The sequence below is a fragment of the Podarcis melisellensis genome (assembly GCF_964234715.1).
Source record: "Podarcis melisellensis genome assembly, chromosome: 10".
Classification (NCBI taxonomy): domain Eukaryota; kingdom Metazoa; phylum Chordata; class Lepidosauria; order Squamata; family Lacertidae; genus Podarcis; species Podarcis melisellensis.
The window spans coordinates 69797099-69823888 of record NC_138542.1 but is presented as its reverse complement, the minus strand read 5'-3'; the positions used below and the strand labels follow the sequence as shown (position 1 = coordinate 69823888).

Here is a 26790-nt window from a genome sequence, read left to right as displayed (position 1 = left end):
AGGCTGCAAGCTACTTTCCGCAGACAGATTCAGGAACGTTTGAGGAGCTGCCTCCTTCAAATTAAATGCAAATCCCCCCCACCCCCGGCCACCATCTTGAGAAGAAATCAAATCTTATCCAGATCAGGATTCAATCAGGAATTTCCCCTGACTACCCCTTGAAACATTTTGTTTTCTTTTGTTTTGTTTATGCAGGCTAGCCAGGGTTAGAGGTGAAAATTAGCATTTAAATGGAGAAAAGTATTGATGGCACTCATGGGAGATTGTTTCATCTTGACTGCCTTTCCACTGAGATTATTATTATTTTTAAATATCTAGGGACTTTCCTCCAAGGCAGGCAGTTCAAGATAGGATTGCTTCTCCCCACAGAGCTTTCCCAGGAAAAAAAAAAAGAGGCTTTTAAGAATTGCACCAATATTTTATTTTTATAAGGTGTGGTTCTGGTTCAAGACTCCATTTGTATGTTCTGAATGGGAAGGAAGTTGAGGAATCAGTTGCTGCAGAGTCCAGACTTGTCTCTGATCTCGTCTCCAGTGACAGGGCAGGAAAAAGACAACAGGATCAGAGAGCTGGGTTCTATTCTCGAGACCCTTGGCTACTCAATGGCTGATAGCAATGGGCTGGATTGACCTTTAATTAGGCCCACAGCCAGAAATTGCGCAGTGAAGAGTCCCAAAGCACAGGAATCACTGCAGAAGCTCACAAACATAACAGAACCTGAGCAGTAAAATTAATTGAAAACAAACAACTAACTTAATAAAAAATGCAGCATCATACACAAACTCCACAGATCAGACAGCCCCAACAGCCCAACTGAATGAAACAGTTTTAGTGGTCCTGAAGGCTACAGAGAAGGGGCTAAAGCAAGCTCCCAAGTAGGGATGGGATAGAAATAAATCTGCTCAGCGTGCATTTAAAGGTGAACCTACCAAATTCACACTTTCAAAACAATACACAAACCACAAGGCTGCCATTCACAATTCACACTTCTCTGGGTTCTGCAGATGAGTAATGCGTACAGACATGAATACAGTGGTACCTCGGGTTACATACGCTTCAGGTTAGGATGCTTCAGGTTACAGACTCTGCTAACCCAGAAATAGGTTAGCAGCTGGAGGCCCCGTTAGCTAAAGTGGTGCTTCAGGTTAAGAACAGTTTCAAGTTAAGGACGGACCTCCGCAACGAATTAAGTACTTAACCCGAGGTACCACTGTACATTGTGGTAAAATGTGGCTGTCATGGACCGGTTGGATGCAGAGGAATGGCCTCCCCAGAAGAACTTAAGAGGTGGGTAGGAAGAATCATGCTGGAGCAGCTGGTCCTTCAGACATACTGGATCCAAAATGGACCTGACTTTGAAAGCGATAACCAGAACTTTGAATGGGGTTTGGCAGCTCACTAGGAGACAATGCAGGTTAAAAAGCAATGGAGTCGAATGCCGCAAATAACCGGCCCTCATCAGTCGTTCTGAACCAGCCATAGTTTCCAAACAGGCACTCATTGCCATTCCTGAAAAGACAAAGCCCATCTAACATGTAGGAAATGCCTGGCCAGGGGATATCACATGACGAAGTGGCCAGCTATGATGGGATAGGGATGCGGGTGGCACTGTGGGTTAAACCACTGAGCCTAGGGCTTTGCCGATCAGAAGGTCAGCGGTTCGAATCCCTGTGACGGGGTGAGCTCCTGTTGCTCGGTCCCTGCTCCTGCCTACCTAGCAGTTTGAAAGCACATCAAAGTGCAAGTAGATAAATAGGTACCGCTCTGGCGGGAAGGTAAATGGTGTTTCCGTGCACTGCTCTGGTTCGCCAGAAGCGGCTTAGTCATGCTGGCCACATGTATGCCAGCTCCCTCAGCCAATACAGTGGTACCCTGGGTTACATATGCTTCAGGTTACATATGCTTCAGGTTACAGACTCTGCTAACGCAGAAATATTACCTTCGGTTAAGAACTTTGCTTCAGGATGAGAACAGAAATCGTGTGGTGGTGGCGGCACGGCAGCAGGAGTCCCCATTAGCTAAAATGGTGCTTCAGGTTAAGAACAGCTTCAGGTTAAGAACGGACCTCTGGAACGAATTAAGTACTTAACCCAAGGTACCACTGTAAAGCGAGATGAGCACCACAACTCCAGAGTCATCCACGACTGGACCTAACGGTCAGGGGTCACTTTACCTTTACCTTATGATGGGATAAGCAACCTGGAGTGATCCCGTGAGTCAGCAAACAGTCATGTCACACAGCAGCAGTCATACTGTGTGTACACTCTTCACCTAGGGAATTTATTTCATGGATAAATGAATTCTCCCCTACCCCAAACTAGACACTGCAGGTTAATTAAGGAAGAGTATGAGAAAGTCAGGTTTAACACCTTCAAACTCGCTGCATGTTGCTTCCAAAAGCATTCTCTGACTCAGGGTCCTCTTAGCCTCCCACAAAGTGCTGTGGCAAAGCAGGAAGGAAAAATCCCCTCCTTTGCCAAGTGGAACTTTATAGGGCATTAAAGAAACACCCTCCACACTTATCTAAATCTTTAATTAGTTCTATAATATACTGATGATATCAGGCCTAATTAAATTTATACAGATAAAGGGCAATGAAATTCTAACCAAGTGAGCTGGAAAGTACATATTAAACAGTAAATTTAATGGTTCAGGCCGATAAGTGCAATTTCCTACACAAAAACTAAATTGAATTTAGTGTGTTGTATTCAAATTGATTTTGCATGTGCAAATTATTCGGGAGGAGGGGCAGGGAGGGAGGAGAAAGAGCTGGGATCTTGTTCATATATCAGTAAAACTGCTAATCCAGTCTATTTAAACATCACTTATTAATGCTTGCCATTGCACGTAAGTCAGAGAGATTTGCATTTTTACTGCACAAAGGACAAAAATTATCTGAACTGGGTGCCACTTTATAAAGAATATTAAGCGACTTCCCTCCTTGCAAATAAGGGGGAGAGGTGGAAATGAAATGCCTCCCTGAAGAAGAGGAAGGAGACAGTCAGCACTTTGGAGGAAAAGGCAGCGACAAGAGTGCGCCAGTCAGCACAAAATAAAATACAATTTTAGCTGCCCGCTGGGAAGAACAAATGCAGCAGAGAGCAGCCTGGCGTGCGTAACACGAACTGTGTGGGAAGTGGACCCAGATGCTGAAACAAAGGGGCTATTGTGATTTATCACGTATATGGCGCTTGTAATCACCGGGTGCTTTATTATATATAGTGCCTTTGCCTTCAGAAGAAACCATGATCCCATTTCACAGACAGGGAACTGAGGCCAAGAGATAGCTTGGTGGCAGATGAAGCTGATTTGTATGAAGACCGAATGGCTCAGCATAGCCTTCTCTGGCTGGAAGGGATTCTCCCAAGGTCTCAGGTAAACCAGGGCTGAACATCTTACCCAGATGTAGGCAGAACCTGGCGTCAGGTCTTGGACAGGAGAGATGGGATCAGGCTCAATATAAGAGAGCAGACAGAAGGAGGGAAAATGGGAGGGCAAGGAAGAAGGGCGTAGAGCGAGGCTTCAGGGAAAGGTTCAAATAGAGGCTGAAGGTCACTTAGGACCAGAGACCCCAAACCAGGTGCAGGAAGATGAGGATGAGGAACAAGGAAATTGTTCTGGGCAGACATAGTCAACCAACCAGCCAACTGTCTTCTTGGGAATGATATATTTGGGGGGGGGGGGAAAGCTGATGGGTGTAAAGGCCTGGAGAGCCAAATGAACCCCAGCTGTGCCCCATTCCAAAGCAGCAGGACAGGACCATAGCTGTCAACTTTTCCCTTTTCTTGCGAGGAATCCTATTCGGAATAAGGGAATTCCCCTTAAAGAAAGGGAAACGTTGACAGCTAGGGACAGGACAGAAGAAGATTCTGATGGCCAAAGGCAGAAGAAAACATTTTGGCACCTGGGGTTGAAAATCCAAAAGGCCCCACTAATTAACATGGGTAAAATCTGGGAATACTCTCTAGGGCCGTCTGCCATGCAAGCTCCACTGAAATGAACCAACCTTAGTCTGGGGCAGCTCTGGTTACTTTTAATGACCCCAGTGCAATCCCAATGGGCTTCTAGGTCCAAAACATCTGGAAGGTATCAGCACTTGGTGTTCCTAGGGGGATGAGAGTCTGCTGCGTCCACAATTCCCCATAAGGCCTCATACTTTGCATCCTTAAACATGAATTCCATCCACTTCAGACTCTTTTGCTACTGGCTGTTGCCCTTTATTTGCAGTGGTGATACAATTTTATACGGAGTAGATGTCTATGGTATGCAAGGCATGGAGCTTAATAGTGTCAGGTGTTAACACAGCTATGCACTGAAGTTCTATATCCTTAATAGATTAGATCTCTGGTCAGGTTTTTCTTTTCTTTTCAAGAAAACAACTGCAAACTACCTCTGCAGATTGCAATAATACATTAGGAGAAAACTGCAGAAGGAGAGAGGTTTTTGGAACATATTGCTGCTCTCCCTCAGTCTTTTATATCTATTTGGAAGGAAGGAAGGAAGGAAGGAAGGAAGGAAGGAAGGAAGGAAGGAAGGAAGGAAGGAAGGAAGGAAGGAAGGATATTTAGAGCAGTGTCTTCAACCTTGGGTCCCCAGATGTCATTGAACTACAATGCCTATCACCCCCAGTCAGATTATTCAATGGTCACAGTTCATGGTAGTCCAACAACATCTGGGGACCCAAGGTCAAAGGACATTGATTTAGAGAGGGTCAGGGACTCATCTTTTCCTCAGATGCAAGCCACAAGAGCTCCCACCTTCTTCTGTTCTTTCCTGTAAGAGGCCTCATACTGGCAGAAATCCATCTAAGACAGTGATGTCCAAACTTTTTTCAAAGAGCAGCTTGCATGAGCGCCGCAACCCCAGAGTCGGTCACGACTGGACCTAATGGTCAGGGGTCCCTTTACAGTACCTTTATTGTAAACACATAGTGCTTCTCCAGTTTGAAATCAGACCTGCTTAAAAGGATCAGGAGGGAGACAATGAGAAAAGCCTTTGCTTCATACCTTGTAGAACCACTGACAGCCAGAGAAAATTCTGGGCTATATGGACCAATGCCAGGACTCGGTGGAAGACAATCTGTTTATATGCAATAAGGACACGATTGACAAGCAACTTCCATTCCAATTCCTACACAGAGCCTCTACTACTGTTATTTATCTGGCACCATCAATGTACACAGAAAGCAAGAAGGAGAGCAAGAGGGCCAGATTCGATGAAGTGAAGGGCCGTGAGGACTGACCAAAGGGCCACCCACAGTTGTTAACCACTTTTTAGGATTGAAGTTGTTGAGCTTTTTTATGATTTTACCCCAAAGTTGTTGAGCATTTTTTAGCATTGAAATTGTTGAGGTTTTTAGGATTTTACCCCAGTAAATAAACTGCCACAGGGGCCGGATTAAACTGACTGGCAGGACGGATTGAGTCCCCGAAACGGACTTTGGACATGCCTGATCTAAGACGTATACAAAAGGGAGCCATTATGGGTGTCAGATCAGCATGCGTGTTACCTGAGGGAGAACAACAGACCCCAGTTCACATGAGGAGTGTTTTTGGAGGCATGCAATGTGTGCCTGTAATCTTGGCCCCAAGAACAGTTCACCAGCTAATCCAGTTCTCCACAAACAGGGCTGAAGGAAGAATAGAAAGGAAAGAGCGAAACCAGCTAACTGGATTGTGGACTGGGCTTTATTTGACAAATACAGGCTTATCCACAATTTACTCAAAAAGTAATTAGATTTAAGCTAATACAGTCACAGTGTGTCTGTCAGGTAGACAGATGCATATCGGTATCTAGCTTAGCTTATCGGTTCTGCCAAGTAATGTTCAGTTGCATAGCGCAATATATTTTGCATTCAACTTCCCCCCTCCCTGCCCCTCCCCTCCCATGCCAAAAATGAAAATCTGCGCTCTTAAATCTCTGCTAGCGGCAAATGTTTATTCTTGGCCGCACAGAGCTGGTTGATGGTGCGGTGGATTGGACTGCTGCATTTTACACACACACACACACACACACACGGCTGAAATCCCACATCTGATGTGTGAAGTTCAGGGCTTCCCATCAGGCAGCTCACAGATGCCACTCTGAACCGTTCTTAGACAGCCTCCATCTGCCAGATATGCTAATCCAACGGCAAAAATCAATAATCTCCCCCCTTAGTGCCATGCTCTCTGCTTTTCTGGCACAGTGTTTCAAAGGTGTGGTGAAAGAACAGAGCAGGAGCCCTGCCTTCTTACAAAGCCATCTGAACTGTGGGACGAGCCCCATGCTTCCCTCCCTATTTGCTTCTTATTGCACCTTTCCATGTTTAGATGCCCAAGGCAGCCAACAAGAAAACCGTAAAATATACAGAACACAGCACAATAGCTTATCGAAAACTACAACGATGAACACCACAGATAAAGACCAGCAGCCAGCTCTGAGCTAAAGATAAATAAATATGCAGCAGGGCAACGGCATGGAAAAACATCGGTGCAATCAATCAAAGTCCCCTGGAAACAGAAAGGTCTTAGCCCATAGATGGAAGGCCATTAGAGGGCTGGACCAGAGGCAACCGAGGTGGGGTCCACCTTTGAGATTAAAATAGGGAGTGGGGAGCAGGATGGGCATCAAAATAGAAGAGGCTGGAGAGAAACCCATAGACTCTAGGTTGGAACATAGCAATGAGCATGGCGTTTTGCAAGCCCTGATGGACCAGACAGCTACATCTTTACCTGCACCACACCCAGATCTTCTATGAAATCAGGGCATAGCTGTCAACTTACAGATTTGAAAATAAGGGACCAGCAGCCTCAAAACTAAGGGATCAGCAGCCAAAGTAAGGGATCAACAATTACTTTGATAAAATACATATTTTGTTGGGTGCTAATGGCTTTAGATACCTATTAGGTCCATAAATTACCATATAGCATATATTCAACACAAAAAAGCAACAATTTGTTGTTGACAAAGGACAGCTGGACATAGAAAGGGCCCCATTGCCTTCAGTAGCTTAATTTAAGGGACATCATCAATAAGGAACAGCAGCGGGACATGGCGCTGAGATAAGGGACTGTCCCGCCAAATAAGGGACGCTTGACAGCTATGTGTCAGGGGTAGGACAGGGGTGTGTGGCCCAACCTGGCCAAAGTGCTCCACAGGCCACACGGGGAGGCCTGATTGGGACCACGGTAAGGTTACCAGATTTTTTTCAATGAACCCGGGGACACTTTTCAACTTCCAGGGATTTTGTATGGGGACTGATTTGTAAATCCGGGGAATGTCCCCGGGAAACGGTGCCCAAGCACTGCTATAGAGGGCTCTCTTGGGAAACAGAAGAAGGTGGAATGCAGAAAACACGTAAGGGGTGAAGCGAAACCTCACCTGGCTGGAGAATTGCCTCACTGTGTGGAAGTGTCCCACACCTCACTCTTACAATCTGAATCTGAAGAGGAAGAAGCCTCCACAAAAAGTGTGTACAGTGCTCAGCTGGTCTATTTTAGCCATTCCCAAGTGATGCCTTTGTGCTCTAGAGAACCGTAAGCATTGGGGCAGGGGGCGGGCGCAGCATTCCCCAACCAAGGTCAAGTGACTCTGGATAAGAGAGAAGTGCTGTTGCTGGCTTATCTTGTTCTCTGAATAGGTTCAAAAGCCTCTCCTGACAGCTGAAAAGTTCACCGCACCAGCTTAATTTAATTAAGAGGGAGAGATGGACAATGGGATATGCAAAACGTGGGATTAAGTGGTCCCACTGAGGTGTACACTGAAACAGAATGATACCACCTTCCGTGAAATATCTGTTACTGTCTAGAGAGAGGAAAGCATGAAGCAGCATAGCCTCCTATGGGGAGGTGAAAAACACCTTGGTGGCAGAATGTCTCCCCATCTTCTTTAGATGGGCTTCCTGGTACAAAGACATAGCCCAGAAAAAAGAGTTCCTCCCATTCAGAGGTTAGAACAAAGTGACAGACTTCTCCTTTCAAGTTGACAATTCAATATTTACCCGCCTTTCTTTTTAGGTTGTGGGAAAAGATGGGAGGGATGCAGAATTTACAAGCAGAAGGTGCTACTTCTCACCCTGCTTCTATCTTGGACTCAGCTACGTTGGCAAAGAAAAAGTGCTTTATATGTGTTGTTTATGCATTCTAACACTGTGACACCAGATGGCGGTGTGGAGTTCTGTTTTTGCCAACCCAATTTCTCATACAAAGTTTGCAATACAGTGGTGTTGTTGTTTAGTCGTTTAGTCATGTCCGACTCTTCGTGACCCCCTGGACCAGAGCACGCCAGGCACTTCTGTCTTCCACTGCCTCCCTCAGTTTGGTCAAACTCATGTTGGTAGCTTCAAGAACACTGTCCCACCATCTCGTCCTCTGTCGTCCCCTTCTCCTTGTGCCCTGCATCTTTCCCAACATCAGGGTTTTTTCCAGGGAGTCTTCTCTTCTCATGAGGTGGCCAAAGCATTGGAGCCTCAGCTTCACCATCTGTTCTTCCAGTGAGCACCCAGGGCTGATTTCCTTAAGGAAATCAGTGGTCCCTCAGGTTAAGTACTTAATTCATTCTGGAGGTCCGTTCTTAACATGAAACTGTTCATAACCTGAAGAACCACTTTAGCTAATGGGGCGTCCTGCTTCTGTTCTCAACCTGAAGCAAAGTTCTCAACCTGAAGCACTATTTCTGGGTTAGCGGAGTCTGCAACCTGAAGCGTATGTAACCTGAAGCGTATGTAACCCAAGGTACTACTGTACATTTAACTGATGTGTCTAGATCCAGCCCCTGTCTCACCCTACACTCCTCTCCTCTCTACCCTCTTGTCTCTTTCTGACACCTCCGTCTGCCGGAAAAGGACAGCATCTCCATGTGCAAGAGGGAAGCAACTCCCTTTGTCCCCAGGCATCTCTCCGTAATGGGAATAGTTCAAGGAGGGCTGATACACACATGGCCTTAAGCCCACCTCTGTGGGATGGAGAGCATTGCAGCACATGCCCAGATGGTGCTTTGTTTGAGGGGGCAACCAGAGAGTGATCCTTGCCAAGGTCCCAGATTGTTCTCTGCCTTGCTGCTGCCCCCGGATACTTGTCTTGTTGCCCAGCCTGCTCCTCCTGCCTGATGGTCCTCCTGCCTGCCAGCACTGCTGACTGATCTGCCTACAATACCTGGTCTGTTATTCCGACACTGGATTAGCTGCACCCCTTTGGGTCCAATGCTGCATTTGGGGCGATACCCAGAGAGGGTAAGGTAAAGGACCCCTGGATGGTTAAGTTCAGTCAAAGGCGACGATGGGGCACTCATCTTGCTTTTCAGGACAAGGGAGCTGGTGATTGTCCACAGACAGCTTTCCGGGTCATGTGGCCAGCATGACTAAACCGCTTCTGGCGCACAGAGGACTGTGATGACTGCCAGAGCGCACGTAAACGCCATTTACCTTCCAGCCGCAGTGGTACCTATTTATCCACTTGCACTGGCATGTTTTCAAACTGCTAGGTTGGCAGGAGCTGGGACAGAGCAATGGGAGCTCATCCTGCTGCGTGGATTCGAACTGCTGACCTTCTGACCAGCAAACCCAAGAGGCTCAGGGGTTTGGACCACAGCGCCACCCGCGTCCCACTCAGAGTGGAGAAGGGAACCAAGGGGCCAGGTTATTTGAGTGGTGAGACCAAGCCCCTCGTCTATTCAGGGGTTGGTTGCAGTGGACGAGTTTTGACTTGGCCCAGAAACTGCCAACTTCTGGTGCCTGTATTCCTACTCTGCCAGCACACCCCCTAGCAGAGGAGGAAGAGGAGGCTGAAAGTACTGGATTCAGCTCCCATGTGAAATTTCTTGTCTCTGAGAATGTGAAAACAGGTTTCCTGTAGACTGAAAAGGTCATCAAACAGTCAACGCTCCCCTTCAATTTCAAAAATTGCCAGGTGAGAAAAGGTCCTCCCCGCCCTTAAATTTTCACCCATCAATGTACCCCTGACAATGGTATTTTTAGCTGAATAAAATGGAATTGCACCTCTTCATTAAGAGCAACCAAATAGCATCCACATTCAGGCAGTGAAAATCATTACCAAGGCCACGAACGCCTTTATATTTAAAAGGTTAGAGCAAAGGGATTAAAAGTGCCCCCAGGAAATGTTCAAATGGCGGATCTACATAACATCTTTGCTGCAAAAGGGAAAACCACCTAGAAGAGAGAGGCAGTGTTGTGCAGAGGGCAGGCAGGATGGAGTATTAAATGCCCAACTTACTGCTAGGTGCTCTACACTTTTGAACAGACTGCTTAAAAGAAGAAGAATGTTGATTTGTGCAGCTCATTTATTTGTTTGACACACATATCCTGGAGCAGCTAGGGGATTGCGGTTGCCTCCACAAGCAGGTCACCTGAAGGAGCTTTGAGCTACGAAATCAGGATGTTCCTGGCTCAAAAAAAAACAACGCTTGGCCAGGACCACCCTCACTCCACTGCACCTGCTGTTTTGGGATAATAAGGATGAAATGGCGAGAGACCTGTGACTCCGTTGATTGTTGTTGTTGGTCAAAAAACAAACAATTCAATAACAGCTGCAGGGAATGCCCCCCGCCCTGACCCAATACAATTGGGAGTGGGACACTGTTGGGAATAGCAGTGAACCCTTTCTTTCTGTGAAAATGCTTGCGAAGCATGGACCACTTATAAACGCCATCTCCAACTCCTTGAAATATTCCATCATTGGTGTCTCTGAAAATTTTTACACATCACTTGGGAAGGCAGGCAAACTAATGCCAGTGTACTGGAAGAAGCAAAGATCACCAGTGTTGAAGCAATGATTCTTCAGCAACAACTTTGTTGGACTGGTCATGTTGTGCGGATGCCTGATGATCGTCTTCCAAAGCAACCACTCTATTCCAAACTTAAAAACGGAAAGTGTAATGCTGGTGGTCAACAAAAGAGGTTTAAAGACTCTCTCAAGGCAATTTTTTAAAAATGTAGTATAAACGCTGACAACTGGAAAACACTGGCCTGCGAGCGCTCCAACTGGAGAACAGCCTTTATTTACCAAAGGTATCATGGACTTTGAAAATGTTCAAACACACTTGGCAAACCTTCACCGTGATCACCTCCTGCCTGAAAACCTATATCCCCACTGTGGAAGGATGTGTGGATCCAGAAATGGCCTCAACAGTCACTTACAGACTGATTGTTAAGACTGTGTTCATGGAAGATAATCATACTTGGCTATGAGTGAACACCAAAAAAGGAGGAGGAGGAGGAGGAGGGGAAGAAGAAGAAGAAGAAGAAGAAGAAGAAGAAGAAGAAGAAGAAGAAGAAGAAGAAGAAGAAGAAGAGTGAACCCTTCCATTCTGTGAAAATCCCCATCCCCATTTCCCCAGATAGGTTGGGTTGTCTGATTTAAATCAGGAAAACAGTACAGGGTGGGCAGACCCTGTAGGACTGGCATCCCCAGTCCACTTCGAAGGATGCTGCTTTCAGTGCACTCTGTTGTTGTTGGCATCCGTCTGTCTCGAAAGACAAGGGAGTGTGCCTCTGGGGGTGAAGTCCAAACCACTGTGTTAGCAGCACCTAAGTGATCTCTAGGGGGCACCCTATGGGGAGTGTGTTTGGAGATCCTGGGCTGCCCAGACGAGAAGACCCCCATCTCGGCCTGGCTGATGTGGTCCAAAGGAAAGAAGAGCAAGACGTTTGGCACCGGCTTGACTGCAGAAGTTGTCGGAAGGAGGCGTACAGGGCACCATCCAACTGTTTTAGGGACTCCACTCCAGATTTCTAGGAGAAGGAAAACAGTGGACTGCTGCTGAACCCCGTGGTATTGGCAAAATTAATTCCCCGCTGATGGTCAGCCCACCTCCCGGAATGTGGATGAGTTTTGTCACCTCTCTGTGTTTTTTATGTGGGTGGGGGCAGAGAGGTATTTTTGGTGCATGCATGTCATATTACTTCCCTGTAAAAAAACTGCCAACATTAACATTTCAGCATTTTTGTCTCAACCCTGGTGTGCACAAAAGTACTGCTGCAAGAGTGGAGGTTTTGCCTCTTTATAAGCAGACACAATATTTCTGTTCCACGACGGTCGGGGTGGTGGAGTGGCAGAAGTGGCTGTGCAGGGTTTTCATTCAATAAGACGAAAGGGGGGAATCCCCTCGTGGAGAGCGCCTATTGGCGGATGCCTGTAATGTCACAAACCTACCTCCCCTTACCATCCCCTAGAGCAGCTTTAGTAACTCTTAAAAAAAATATGTTTGCAGAGCTTCTTTTTTCTTGCTCTCAAGATGGAAAGATGAACAGATAAATGTACATATGGCACGTTATTATTTTCTTTAAAAAGACTGACGCTGGGATATATGTCTAGCATGCAAACTGTGAAGCTGAGAAGAATCTGAGCTCACACCACGGGCAAAAAGCCTGCTGTGGCTTCTCTTTTTATAGTATGCTGACTTCATTCTGTATCTTCAGCTTGCATGCTCAGGGGGAACACTCTCTACAGGAAGCATTTTGAGCTCCCTGGGTTGTCCTCAGCGGGATGGAGTAGAACCAACAAGCTGGTTATTTTAGCGTTTTGAGGTGGCTCTCTTGCTATTTTAATGGTGCACAGGCATGTGTTTGCATGCCATTACTTGTTCAGAACGAGACAGGCTACCCAATGTAAGTAATAAACACAAACATTATTCCTGGCAACTTGGGCTTCCGACCTGTTTGAACCCTATTCCATCCGAGGAGATGCTGCAAGGAGATGACGGATATTTAACTGCGATTCTCAAAGCAGGAGGGTCATGCCTGAGAAAAAAAGCCAGAGACTAATGGCCACTAGCCATGATGTCCCTCAACTGTCCGAGGCAGTTATGCCTCTGAATGTCAGTTGCTGAGAGCACCAATGCACTCATGTCCTGCTTGTGGGTTTTAATGTTGTATTTTAATCTTGTTTTTAAAATTGTATTTTAATCAACTTGTTTTTATTATTGGTTGTTAGCCGCCCTGAGCGGTCTTGGCTGGGGAGGGTGGGGTATAAATAATAATAATAATAATTATTATTATTATCTGGTTGGCCACTGTGAGAACAGGATATTGGACTAGACGGGACTTTGGCCTAATCCAGCTGCCAGGCTCTTCTGGTGTTTTTAGAAGGTTGTCAGCAGCAAGGCTGTCAGCAGCCCAAGACGTAGCTGCAAAGGCCATTTTGCCCAGGAGATAGCTGGAGGTGCATGGCTTGTGAGAAGCCTGAGCTGAGGAATAAGACCTGAAGGGTTTCAGAAGGAGCAGGACTTAAGTTATGGGGAGAGTGGCCTTTCTAAGGCCTAGCTCAGAAAAAGAGAGGAGCGGGACTGAGCGACTGAGCACAGTGTGCTGCCAGCTAAGAAGAAATCCTGTGGCACCCAAGAGTAGAGGCCTGTCCAATCCAGGGCAGGACCTTCTGTGCCTTCTGAAAGCTGCTCTGAAGACAGAACCTCAGAAAGGGCTGCTTCCTCCTTGCACAAACAGTGGCGCAGTCTCAGGGGAAAGGTAACATCAGTCACTGCCATCATCTGCTTTCTGCTTGGCTTTGAAGCTGGAGGAACTCCAGAGCTAAGGGATTTCCTCACAAGTTGAGAAATAACACTTCTCAAGCCACACTGGCCACCACCAGCACTTCGCTGTATTACAGACGACCCCCGTACGTGCATGCATAGATGTCTACCTGTAACTTTAAGCTGCAGAATGCTGCAGCGAGGCTCCTCATGGGGTCTCTGCCATGGGAGCATATTCACCCAGTGCTTTTCAAACTGCACTGGCTCCCGGTAGAGTACAAGGTCAGATTTAAGGTGCTGCTTTTGACCTTTAAAGCCCTTCACGGCCTAGGACTCTCATACCTACAGGACCGCCTCTCCCGGTATGCCCCACGGAGGACCTTAAGGTCCATAAATAGCAACACCCTAGAGGTCCCGGGCCCTAGGGAAGTTAGATTAGCTTCAACCAGAGCCCAGGGCCTTCTCAACACTGGCCCCGGCCTGGTGGAATGCTCTGTCTCTTGAGACCAGGGCCCTGCAGGATCTGATTTCTTTCCGCAGGGCCTGTAAGACAGAGTTGTTCTGCCTGGCCTTTGGCTTGGAGCCAATTTGATTCCCTCTCTTTCTTTTTTCCTTTCCTTCTCCTCCTGCGATGAGGCTACATTTTAATATTTTAATGTTTCAATATTTTAATGTTGTATTTAAATTATGTTTTTAAGTTGTAATCATTCAACTTGGTGAGCCCGGCCTTGGCTGGGGAGGGCGGGGTATAAATAATAATAATAATAATAATAATAATAATAATAATAATAATAATAATAACTTTCCCACATGAAGCATTTCTTCAGGCTATGACCCCCATTGCAGTGAAAACTGCAATTTGCCACTTTCTGGACGACAGGCAGAATGTGTTTGTGGGAGGGGGGCTATTGTTTTGTTGTTTAACTACTTATTTGTGCTTTTATCTTGTGTTTCTATCTTGTGAGCTGCCCTGAGATCTTTTGATGAAGGGCAGTATATAAAATCAAGCAAGCAAGCAAGCAAGCAAGGAAGGAAAACTGGAGCAGCAATTAGACAGGCCAGCCAGATTCTCATTGATTCCTCAATCACCTAATCCAGCTGGGCTGAACAGTGGAAGAACCAGCTCTGGCCAAGTAACGGGAGGAGCTGCAGGACAGCCAAGGTCCAACCCATAACTCTCTTTGCCAGAGTGTTATCAAGGTGCAGGGAGGAAGACACTGCTAGTCTCCCCAACACCTTACAACAGGCATAGGCAAACTCTGGCCCTCCAGATGTTTGGGACTACAATTCCCATCATCCCTGACCACAGGTCCTGTTAGCTAGGGATGATGGGAATTGTAGTCCCAATCTTCTGGAGGGCTGGAGTTTGCCTATGCCTGCTTTCCCTTTCCCTTTCTGAGCACAATTCAAATTGTTGGTGCTGACCTTTAAAGCCCAGTATACCTGAAGGAGCGTCTCCACCCCCATCGTTCTGCCTGGACGCTGAGGTCCAGCGCCGAGGGCCTTCTGGCGGTTCCCTCATTGCGAGAAGCAAAGCTACAGGGAACCAGGCAGAGGGCCTTCTTGGTAGTGGCGCCCGCCCTGTGGAACGCCCTCCCACCAGATGTCAAAAAGATAAACAACTACCTGACATTCAGAAGACATCTTAAGTTCAGGGAAGTTTTTAATTTGTGACATTTTAATGTATTTTTCATCTTTGTTGGAAGCTGCCCAGAGTGGCTGGGGAAACCCAGCCAGATGGGTGGGGTACAAATTATTATTATTATTATTATTATTATTATTATTATTATTATTATTTACACTCCTATGCTGGCTGTGCCCTTAAGCACCCTACCCCAACCAGGTGCCCTCCATATGTTTTGCACGACAACCCCCATCAGGCACAGCAGCACATGTTGGAACAAGATTAATGAAAACAAAGATGGCAGGAGAACCTGCGTTTTGCCCAAAATTCTCCTGCCGAGGCAGCTACTGACGACACCACTGTCCTATTCCGCAGACGGAATCTGGCAGATCTGTTTTCTTGCTTCCTCTGCAGAAGAGAAGGGAAGCCCAGACTTTGATCGCTCCACGCAAACGGGAACCACAATGAGGAACGGCACAGCAAAGCAGAGGGGGGTTCGGGCTTAATCCACCATGTTTGGGGGCTTTTGTTGTCATCAATGTAGCGCAAGTGCTAATTAGAACTAATTAAAGCTATGCTGAGATCAGAGCTCAGCAGAAACTACAGGGAAGAAGACAAACAAGACGGGGGGAAATTTAAAAGGGAAAGGAAGTATTTTGGGGAGCCAAGTTCTTAATTGAAAAGTAAGCAAAGCATGTGTTCTTAAGCACCAACAGAAAGCAGGACCCAAGGAGGCGCCATTAAAGCTGCCTTTAATCATTCTAAACCTTTGAAGCCCTAACCAGCTAGGAGCAGGAGACCTCAAGGAATGTGTCGTCTCTCTCCTGAGCCTGCCTGGGTATTAAGGGCCTCAGCAGAGGACCTTATGCAGGTTCCTCTACAGTCCAAGGTGAGGCAGGTGGAACCCATGAAGGGTCTCCCTCTCTTGAAGACCTCACTTTTGGAACATAGAATCATAGAATAGAATCATAGAATCATAGAGTTGGAAGAGACCCCAAGGGCCATCGAGTCCAACCCCCTGCCAAGCAGGAAACACCACCAGAGCACTCCTGACATATGGTTGTCAAGCCTCTGCTTAAAGACCTCCAAAGAAGGAGACTCCACCACACTACACTCCTTGGCAGCAAATTCCACTGTCGAACAGCTCTTACTGTCAGGATGTTCTTCCTAATGTTTAGGTGGAATCTTCTTTCTTGTAGTTTGGATCCATTGCTCTGTGTCCGCTTCTCTGGAGCAGCAGAAAACAACCTTTCTCCCTCCTCTATGTGACATCCTTTTATATATTTGAATATATATATTAGACAGCATCTTAAAAAGCAGAGACATCACCTTGCCAACAAAGGTCCGTATAGTTAAAGCTATGGTTTTCCCTGTAGTGATGTATGGAAGTGAGAGTTGGACCATAAAGAAGGCTGATTGCCGAAGAATGGATGCTTTTGAATTATGGTGCCGGAGGAGACTCTTGAGAGTACCATGGACTGCAAGAAGATCAAACCCCTCCATTCTGGAGGAAATCAGCCCTGAGTGCTCACTGGAAGGACAGATCCTGAAGCTGAGGCTCCAGTACTTTGGCCACCTCATGAGAAGAGAAGACTCCCTGAAAAAGCCCCTGATGTTGGGAAAGATGGAGGGCACAAGGAGGACGACGAGAACGAGATGGTTGGACAGTGTTCTCGAAGCTACCAGCATGAGTTTGACCAAGTTGCAGGAGGCAGTGGAAGACAGGAGTGCCTGGTGTGCTCTGGTCCACGGGGTCACGAAGAGTCGGACACAGCTAAACAACTAAACAACAATATATTGTATTGTATTGTATTGGGGATGCAGAGTTCCAGCTTCAAGCACAGCCTTGTGGGGAATGCTTTCTATGCAGCCTGCTTCACAGGGGCTTTGTGATGGTATGATGCACCCTGCTATGAGCTCACTGGGGGAAAGTGCAGCGCATAAATGGGAAAGTAAGTAAAAAAATGTCCAGCTCCTGCCAGAAAACACCAGTAGATGGCAGCATTATATTACCAAATGGCTGCTGCAGGAACACAGACACATTACAAGTAGTCTGGGGAGGAAAACCCCTGCAGCTTGCTAGAGAACAAAATTAAAAACAACAGAACCACACAATGACAGCATAAAAGGGACCTTGGCAACCGGGTGCAATTTGCCGCACAGCACCAGCTCAACAGAGCTGGATCCCAACTGGATGTGTGCCACTGAGTCGGCCCTTGTCGAAATCAAGCAGTGTGTTGCCAAATATTTCAAGGGGAGCTGAATCGAATCCAAAACATCTCAGCGTCTATAATGCTCAGGTTGCTGCTTATCAATCACAACATCATATCCCGTAGAAGAGGTTCCATTTAAACAGCAGCATTTCAGGGACTGCAGTTTGCTTCATTTAACAATTGTTACACACACACACACACACACACACACACACACACACAGGCTTTAAACCAGAGCAATACGTTGGTCCATCTCACTGCTATATTCTATTGCTCTGGAGTCCTAGAACCATAGAAGTTGGGAGGGACCCCAAGGCTCATCCTAGACCAACCCCCTGCAATGCAGGAATCTTTGGCCCAGCGTGGAGCCCAGCAACCTTATGCATACAGGGCATGTGAGCTAGAGCTGCGTCATGGCTCTTGAGGTACGTACACTATCCAGCCCCCAGGCCCCTCGTCTTGTGAGATGAAGAGGTCTGCTAAACTCCAAAGCCCACACACTCCTATACAGTGCTTTGATGGTGTTGCATAAACACTGAATATGACCGTCATTGTCACAGAAGCATCCCAACACACACATGGGAAACTCACCTTGGGGGATGAGTCCATGGGCATGGGAGCGTGCTTTAGTGCCAATTTGAGAAAGCTCTTGGAAGGGGCAAACTCAAGGCGAGGACTGCAGTGAGTCTCCTCATCCTCCACTGCTACAACCGGTGAACAAAGCCTTGCTCTGAACTCCATTGTTCCAGAAAGCCTGGCCAATAGCTGCAAGGAGCAGGGCTTTTTCCGTGGTGGTCCCCTCATCACAGAACCCTTTCCTCACCAGCCCTGCTTGGGCTTTTTAATACTTAAGGAACACTTGGATGGCTGAAAGCCATTTGCAGCTGCCCCCCCCACCTTCACCTGCTGTTTGAAGAACACGGTGGTTTTAATCTAATGGCAGCTATGTGATTTACATGTTTCATAAGCTGACTTGAGATATGTGCAAATATGAGATATATGCTGGAAACTGTACAGCTAGAGGAGATCAGAGCTCCAGTGCAAGAATGCGAAGAGCACTGGGCCAAAGAACAGTCTTGAGGGCGCTGTTCTGAGGCAGGGCCACTGCCCAGTTGTCCAAATGCATTTGGCACTCCATGCAGGTCCAAAGAAGCTTTATTAAAACAAGTCTGAAGCAAACTGCTTTTGACCTATGTGAATCTCCTTGGGGAGACTGTAAGTGGAAGCAGGGTCAGAGTTGCTTCTCAAATGGCTACAGAACATGGCGCCAGGGCAATCGGATTGGACTCCTCAGAAGTAAGCAGCGCTGGGCCTGAGAGGTGCCTGGATGGGGGATCGACTTGGAGAGGGGGAATCTACCAGGCGAGAGCTGGGAGGGTTCACTCTTCTGTGTGTGGGGTAAGAGACAACATAGAATTGTGATAGAGGCTGGGCTTTCATTCCCTTTCTCGTCTTCTGTTCTTTTCATTATTCTTTGTTATTCTTGCTTTTTCCACATTTTTCTTCTCTAGATTAGTTTGGCTTTGATTGCATTTTATGCCGAAAACTTTTTTATTTCATTTTTTAAAAGGCACGGAATTCCGAAGAGTGGGGCTCCTCTGACCGGGGTTAGCAGGAGAAGGAGAATCGCCCAGCACAAAGTGTGGCCTACCCTGCGCAAAGGGGCAATATGGAAGCACCAACAGTGCTTACTGTGGGCTGTGGGCAGAACCTCATTTGTGTGGCAGCTGAAGAGATGAGCCACAGCCCATCCAGTGGGGCATACAGGGCTGATGATGAGAAAGCATGTGAATGTGGTGCTGTTGCTTTTTCCTGATGCCCTGGCATTCGTAAGGCCAGGCCACGGCAGGAGGCAGTGCAGGGTGGTGACCAACATGGGGATAACATGCAGAGCAGATGACCTAGCAAGTGTCGCCCTCCATGCCCCAAACACTGTCTGTTCATTGCCTTGGCTCGTTCCGCTGCCAACCTTCTCTTGCACTTGGGTCTCCGATATGGGTGCCAGTTGCTGTCAGCACATGTTCGAGTCCTGTGCCGCCTGCCAAAAACCTGTGCTAATTTAGTTAACATTTCAAGTTGTGTGTGTGTGTTTTAAATCATTTAAAAAGGAAATGATTGAATTTGAGAATTATATTCCGGAGAGAATCGGTAATGGAGCCCCCCTCTCTGCCTCGGGGTTTTGTAATTTCCCCATGTCAATGTTATTATGAATAGGCTAACTCAATAATGAGATCATTCCCCATATGAGAATCCAAATAATTGAAGCTCACCAGCGGACTTTGTTCCCCCTAAATCTGCTCAAGTCAGACTTCTTCACCCATCTAATTCGGTCTCGGGGAAGGAAAAAAGGGGACAAAAGACTGTGCGCTTCCCCTTCCATTATTGGTGGATTATTCCGAGTCCAAGGCACGGGGGGACAGACACAAAAGCTTTTTCTGCTCAGTCCAGACAGGCATTTTGATTCCTGACCCCAAAAATATCCTTATGAATATTTCATACATTCAGCTGTCCATTGCTGAAATAACTAATGCCAAGATTAAAGAGACAATCGGCCAGAGAGAGGCAGCCCGCACTTCTCCTATCTGTTTGCAAAATCAATGCAATCCTTCTGGTGGTGATGGGGGTGGGCAGGGGGGGCTGTTGATGCTTGCTTTCATTAACCTGGGCGCCAGTCCATGGCCCACACTGAATTACAGCGGAATTGTGTCTGGAAAAGTCATCCAGGCCAAACTCCTGCCCTAAGGCTGGATTTGTGACAAAATAGCATCCACACTGCATGCTAATGATCATGGGGCCACCGTGTCAAAATCCAACTGAAGTGAGGTCTTTCTACATGCAAAACTTGCCCTCACAACATTGAGCCCATCCTCCTTTGCTAAACTTTTGCAGTCCACATTTTGGAGGCAGCGCAAGTTCCCCTCTCACCTTGCAAAGTCCAGGTCCGCTTCCCGCGACATGGTGATGTTGGTCAGGTTCTGTTGAAGGATAAAGATGTTTCGGCACATCTTCTTGATGCCAGATTCACTGATGCGCTTGAAGTACTGGGCCCCGTTTATGAGAATACAGGAAATCAAGTGGCCCAAACCTGGAGGGAGCAGGAAAGGTAAGGAAAATTTCACATATAGGTGACCGGTAAGAAGAAAGGATTAAGACAGAGAGATAAAATCAGCAAAACAGTAACTTATGAAACGATTCCGCTTAACGAGGCACATCAAACAGGCAACATTTTGACTTTTCCTGGGTCCCATTTATTTCAGGGCACTCACAAAAGCTTTCTAACATATGTCCGTCACACAGAATTTTTGCAACCTTTTAGTTTTGGCTGCCCTGCCTGATGAAATGCAAGGGGGAAGCGCTCAAGGTGGTGAACGTGGTTCTTTCCGCTCCCCATTTAACCTCCATAACAACCCTGTGAGATAGGTTAGGTTGAGAGGCAGTAACTAGCCCAAGGTCACCAAGTGATCTTCATGAGTGGAGAGTTGAACCCTGGTCTCCCAGGTCCTAGTCTAACACACTAACCGGAGCACTCACATGCTTGCTCATTCTCATGAAGTCATATATTGGCTTAGCAACAAGACGCATAAGCTCATGTCTTTAACCAAAGACAGCCTGCAATTCCATATATGGACTCAGTACAGCCTGCTTTCACCCAGAAAATGGAAATCTCCCCCACACCACCCACTTGCTGGACTGTATAGGGCTCATCGTCCACAAATCACTGGAAAGCAAATGACCTTCAAATATATACTGGAACTTGTGCTGCTGAAGACTGGCACTCATGGCTTCTTCAACGAAGCTGATGTCCTTATTGAGTCGCACCACCAGGGGGTCATAATCCATGCTCTCCACATTGGCAACAATGGCATAATTTCCTTGTTTAGTCAAGGGGATCAGATAGTGGAAGCAGTGAACCCTGCAAGACAGAAGGCAATGATAGCTGTTCAACGACATCATACTACTTAACCAGAGAAAATATTTAGCTTAATCAACAGCTGCCAAGACCCAATAGTTGGGTGTACATTTGCATGTGGGGAAATCCAAATCATCCATGGATCCCTTGGCAAGACATGGGGAATCTACGGATGTGCCAAACATCATATCGCCTTCTTTATACTGAAGAAGATACTAGCACTGGGTGGTCAATGCTAGTTCTACCCAGAGTAGACTTGGGTTCATTATTTTCAACTGGTGTACTGTGAGTAGGACTCAGTTTGAAAGCCATTCATTATTCTTGTTGCTCCAAGGTAGGGGAGAATTAAGGCCTGGGCGAAGAAGAAACGTCAACTACATCTTTTCCTGAACACTTTAGTCTTATGCAATGGCGTCTGGGGTGTGGGATAGCGATTTTTTGTTTTTTCTCTAAAACCTGGCTAGTATTCATCTTCACCACAAAGCAAGAAATGGAGTCTTGCCTACTTATTGGAATCTTCCCGGTATGTAGCTATAGAATTATGATTGTGGCATTTTATATATCACACCTATTTCCTGTGCCTCACAAACCCATTTCCCTCTATTCCCTTGCACTATTTCTGATTGATAAAACTGTCCTGTCCCAAACTGGAAGTCTCAAGTGGTAGAGTCCAGGAAAGGTGGCAACTGAATATGCCAACTGGCCTGGGCTGTGTCCAAAGACGGGGGGGCTCTTAAGACTCAGAGATATAGAATTAAGAAGAAGTCGGTTGTGCTTCCTTCCCCATGGCTTCAGGAGAGCATCCAAAGAGCATCTGAACTGAACTGTACAAAAGGCAAATTTTGTAAAGTGTGTCAATTACATACATTTATGCAAATGGGCCCAATTTCCATAATGCAGTCCAATTGCAGATTATGGGGTTTGTGGTTGCCTTGATTGCTTGAATAAGGCAGCTTTGAAGGCAAGGACTTAAAGCTGGGGGAGGCAGAGAACTGGCAAGCAGACAGAAGAAGCTGCCACAGCCCCTCCCAGACCATCTGGCCACCAGCCTAGGGTGCCACAGATCAGTGGCAGGAGCTGGAGTTGAAGCCACAGTGGGCAGAAGGCCAGGATGCTAGTATTTATACTTTGCTGATCTAGAGGCTTCATACTGCTAGCCAATCACAGAGGCTGCTGTTGCAAACCCCTATTTCCTTTCTGCTCCTAGAATAGGCTCTGAAGCTCATGAACCTGTTGAGGAGAAGAAGACACTATATTTGGTTACAGCTTTGTATTCAAAACCTCCTGGTTCAAACCCTGGAGTCCCTGATGCTCCCGTCTTGCAAGGCACAATGTGCAGTGCCCTGTGCATGCCTAGAACTATGGAGATGGCTTTTGGGCACTGATGTGGGTGAGGTCCTACCATATGGAGGGGGGCTGGACAGGGTGGCCACCTGGGTTGTCCAACTGTAGGCTGAGCTAGCTGTGATGTTGTCACCCTGTTGACCAATCGAGAGCTAGCCATGAGAATCCATAGCCCTCCATAGCCCTCGTCACCTTCTCTCTGAAGCACATTTCCTCAAACAGGTCAGCTGCACAACTATTAGCCAGGGTTCTCCCTTAACCCAGGATGTGAAACCTATAATTTCACAATTAAACAGGGGGACCCTGTTAACAGCAGTTAATTACAGAGGTGGAAAACTGCTTATTCCGAGGGTGAGAAGGAATTGGTCAAGGGAGGGAGCAGTTGCTCCTAAGGCTAGTTCTGGATTCATTAAACTGCATTTAAGACAAAGACCCAATTGCATCCATGCCATCCCATGGCATGGCTGGTTGAAAAACGTAATGAAGTGCAAAAGACAAATCACGCAGTTGTCGCCCCCAGAATCTCCCCTGTCTCTGCGCTGACATGTTTGTGTTGACCTTGATACAACTTTGGCATTAAGGTTTTCTGAAAACATTGCTGATTACACAGCAGGGAGGTTGATTTTTGCAAAATGCTTCTTCGGGATTGTTAACTGTGATCCGTGGCTGGTGCCAAATCACTAACCCCCCCCCCCAAGGGCAGACCTTTTATTTATTGAAACTGCCTGATAAAGGTGACATTCTCAAAATAAAGTGACAACGTAGTATTTTCCCTTTAAAGTTCAAATAGGTGAATAATAATAATAATAATAGGGGAAGAATCCTGGTAGGTGATTTCTGCTTTAAATGTAACCACCATTTCAGCCTGTCATTTCCCGCCCCCCTGTGGGGAAAATACATATAAAGGCCTGTGCTGATTAGATACAGCGCAAGTTGTCACAGGTAAAATGCCAAATGTTCCCTTTCTTTTGGCTCTCCCGACATAGTATATGCTGGTTCAGCAAATACGTCCTTTGGAGGCATTTCAAATGAAATCCTCAAGTGGTGACACAGGAGTCTGGAGTGATAACCAGGCTAATGAGAGCTTGGGGGATGTGGAACAAGGATTTGTAGGTCAGCGCTGGACCTGCCTACTGAAGCCTCAGATTCTGGAGGCTTGCTCTCATTTTATGCACTCACTTCCGTTCTACATCCACATGCCAGAGGGGCCCTTCTGAAACACGTGAGCAAAAGCAGGTTGGAGAGCAGGAACAGCCAAATTAGCCGCGGTGAGGAAGAGACGTTGAAACAATGACCAATCTTTTTCCTTTCATTTTTAAATCTTGACATTTTAAGGCGACTGAAGGATGCTTTGACTAGAGCGTTGGCGGGGTATATGTTAAACCTTTGCCCCCATGGAGGGTCTCCCCCATCTGGAATTCTCCCCAACCTCAAACCCAGCTGCTTTCTTAGAGATAAAACATCATTTTAAAAGCTTTATTAAAAATATATATGAACTAATGAGGTTCCTTCTAGAATCATCAACGGAGCACTTTGAAGGCTAACCAATTTATTCTGGAAAATGTGTTCATGAACCAGAGACCACTTTGCTGCACTTCATGAATCTGAGGAAGTGGCGTCCGGTCCATAAAAGCTTCTGCTCCAATAGCTTTGTTGGTCACAAGACCATTTGCAGTTTTTGCTGCAACAGACTAACATCCCTCTGGAAATTCTTCCAGCATCAGAACGCTATGGAATTTCAGTTTAAGCCCAGCTCCCTTATTACAATAAAGAAATAGCCAGCCCAGGGTGATGAGAAAATGTCAGATAAAAGCACAAAACTTTGGCTGAATGGTTGTTTTTTGTTGTATTTTAACATTTTGCTGGGAGCCGGGCAGAGTGGCTGGGGAAACCCAGCCAGATGGGTGGGGTATAAAGAATCTATTATTATTATTATTATTATTATTATTATTATTATTATTATTATTATTATTATTATTATTATTATTATTATTATCATAGACCAACTACTTACATTCAAAGACAATGCTTTGATCCACTGTACCACACTAACCACTCCCCCCTCATAGAGTGGAAAGTTCATTTCTTAAAGGAACTAGTTCAACAGATCCCAAGAGGAATTAATTCCAGTTCACATTTGTCCCTTTACAAAACAAGCTAGTTTCGTTCACCCAGTTCAAGTTCATCCAAATGATCATCAGCAGAGTAGCAACCTTTTAGCGTTAAGATTGTAATAAACTGCTTTGCTGAGGTATAAAATAAACTTAAAAGGTTTAAGAAAACACACACATAGTGAAATGTGAACTGTCAATATTTCCCCTAACAATTGTGATAATTAAGTCCAAAGAATCTGAAGAGTAAAAAACACATGTAAGAAAATGAGCTTGAAGATGAACTAGGAATCATTCAAAGTTGCACACCAAAATGAACTTAATTTGTGTCCAGTTCACCAAGCCATTATGGGAACTACTTCATTACTGGCCCTCAAAAACAACTAATGGCACAGAGTCAGAAACATTCGCTGCTGTGAAATGGAAGCCCCTGGCCTCGGTCACGGAGTCAGCCTTAGAGAAGCTTCTGGATTCTGCTTTGCCTTGTACGATTGCTTTATGGATCCTCATGCAAGTGTGATACATCTTGAAAAAGTAATAATAATAATAATAATAATAATAATAATAATAATAATAATAATAATAATAATAAATTATTTATACCCCGCCCATCTGGCTGAGTCTCCCCAGCCACTCTGGGCGGCTCCCAATCAAATGTTAAAAACAGTACAGCATTAAATATTAAAAACTTCCCTGAACAGGGCTGCCTTCAGATGTCTTTTAAAGATAGGATAGCTGCTTATGTCCTTCACATCTGAAGGGAGGGTGTTCCACAGGGCGGGCGCCACTACCGAGAAGGCCCTCTGTCTGGTTCCCTGTAACATCACTTCTCACAGGGAGGGAACTGCCAGAAGGCCCTCGGCGCTGGATCTCAGTGTCCGGGCTGAACGATGGGGGTGGAGACACTCCTTCAGGTATCCCTAAAGTCCAATGGAGGCTGGTGTCCATTGGGACCAGTCAAGGAAAAGGCCAACAATAGGCAGAGCCAGCTAATTTTTTCCCTCCGCCACCAATTCCTCCTCCCTGTTGAGTTCTGCAAAGGCAATAGTGAGACTGAAGGAGGCACACACTGGCCTCTGTATAACCAGCTGAATACATACCTAACTTCTAAGTGCAGAACCAGCAAGCAGCGGTCAGCCATTTCCTGGAAGGATCGGGCCAGCTCAGTGAGGGTTTGCATGATCTGCTCGGACACTGGAGGGAGATCCATGTTGGCATGTCCATCTTGGCCAGGTGACACTGCAGAGGAAAGAGAAAGTGGGATGTGATGACTGCCTGGGACATTCCATCACTGCACCTGTGCCATCTCAGCTGGCATCTACTGAATTGTCAGCCCAGTTAGGGGAGGAAAGGTCACAGGGACTAAGCTCTTGAAGTAGATGTTGTGTCAACGTTCCTAGGCAACAGACTAGGCACTTGAAATCTTATTTGTTTCCAATGATGTAGCTGCAAAATGCCTCCCAGCAGAGCAATTCTCGGTGGTGAACAGCCATGGAGGTTTTAAGCAGCTGCAGCACCAGGTTGGGGAGAAAGGCAGTGTAGCATTAAAAAAGGAAAAAGAAAAGCTTCCATGGCAAGGCTAGTTTATGGACTCTTCAGAGAGTTCACTGACATGCCTATCATATTTATTTAGCCATTCAATTTATGAGCCACCCAATAAAAATATTCTCTATGCAAAAAACATATTTACTACCATAAATACGAGGACTACAGTCTCATGGAACTCTTGGACATCCCTATATGAGCTGACTGATCTTGGTTATCTCTTGTGATCCAAGGACAGAAGGATGAAATCCTCCCTTGGGGAAAAGGGAGACTCAGAGACTCCCTCAAGTCAATTATTTTATCACATTTATCACACTTTCATTGCACCATGTTGCCTTTTCTTGCAACAATGAGGGCTAGAAAAAAAATGCTCTGTTTAAGGAATAATAATAATAATAAATTTTATTTATATCCCGCCCTCCCCAGCCGAAGCCGGGCTCAGAGCGGCTAACATCAAATGTATAACACATTAACATAAAATCAGAGAATCAATTACAGTGGTGCCTCGCAAAACGAAAAGAATCTGTTCCGCGATTCTCTTCGTCTAGCGGTTTTTTCGTCTTGCGAAGCAAGCCCATT

The 26790-nt window shown here is 46.2% G+C and overlaps 1 protein-coding gene across 1 annotated transcript in view; it reads right to left on the bottom strand.

Annotated features, from left to right (window-relative positions):
* The window catches only part of EXOC4 (exocyst complex component 4), a 352759-nt gene that overhangs the window by 8136 nt on the left and 317833 nt on the right, over positions 1 to 26790 (bottom strand). The window contains exons 15-17 of the mRNA XM_081926878.1: positions 25767 to 25905; positions 21036 to 21214; positions 20227 to 20386 (exon numbers count right to left, since the gene is read on the bottom strand). Of these exons, the coding sequence (XP_081783004.1) occupies positions 20227 to 20386; positions 21036 to 21214; positions 25767 to 25905 (478 nt within the window). The remainder of the gene's footprint in view (positions 1 to 20226; positions 20387 to 21035; positions 21215 to 25766; positions 25906 to 26790) is intronic.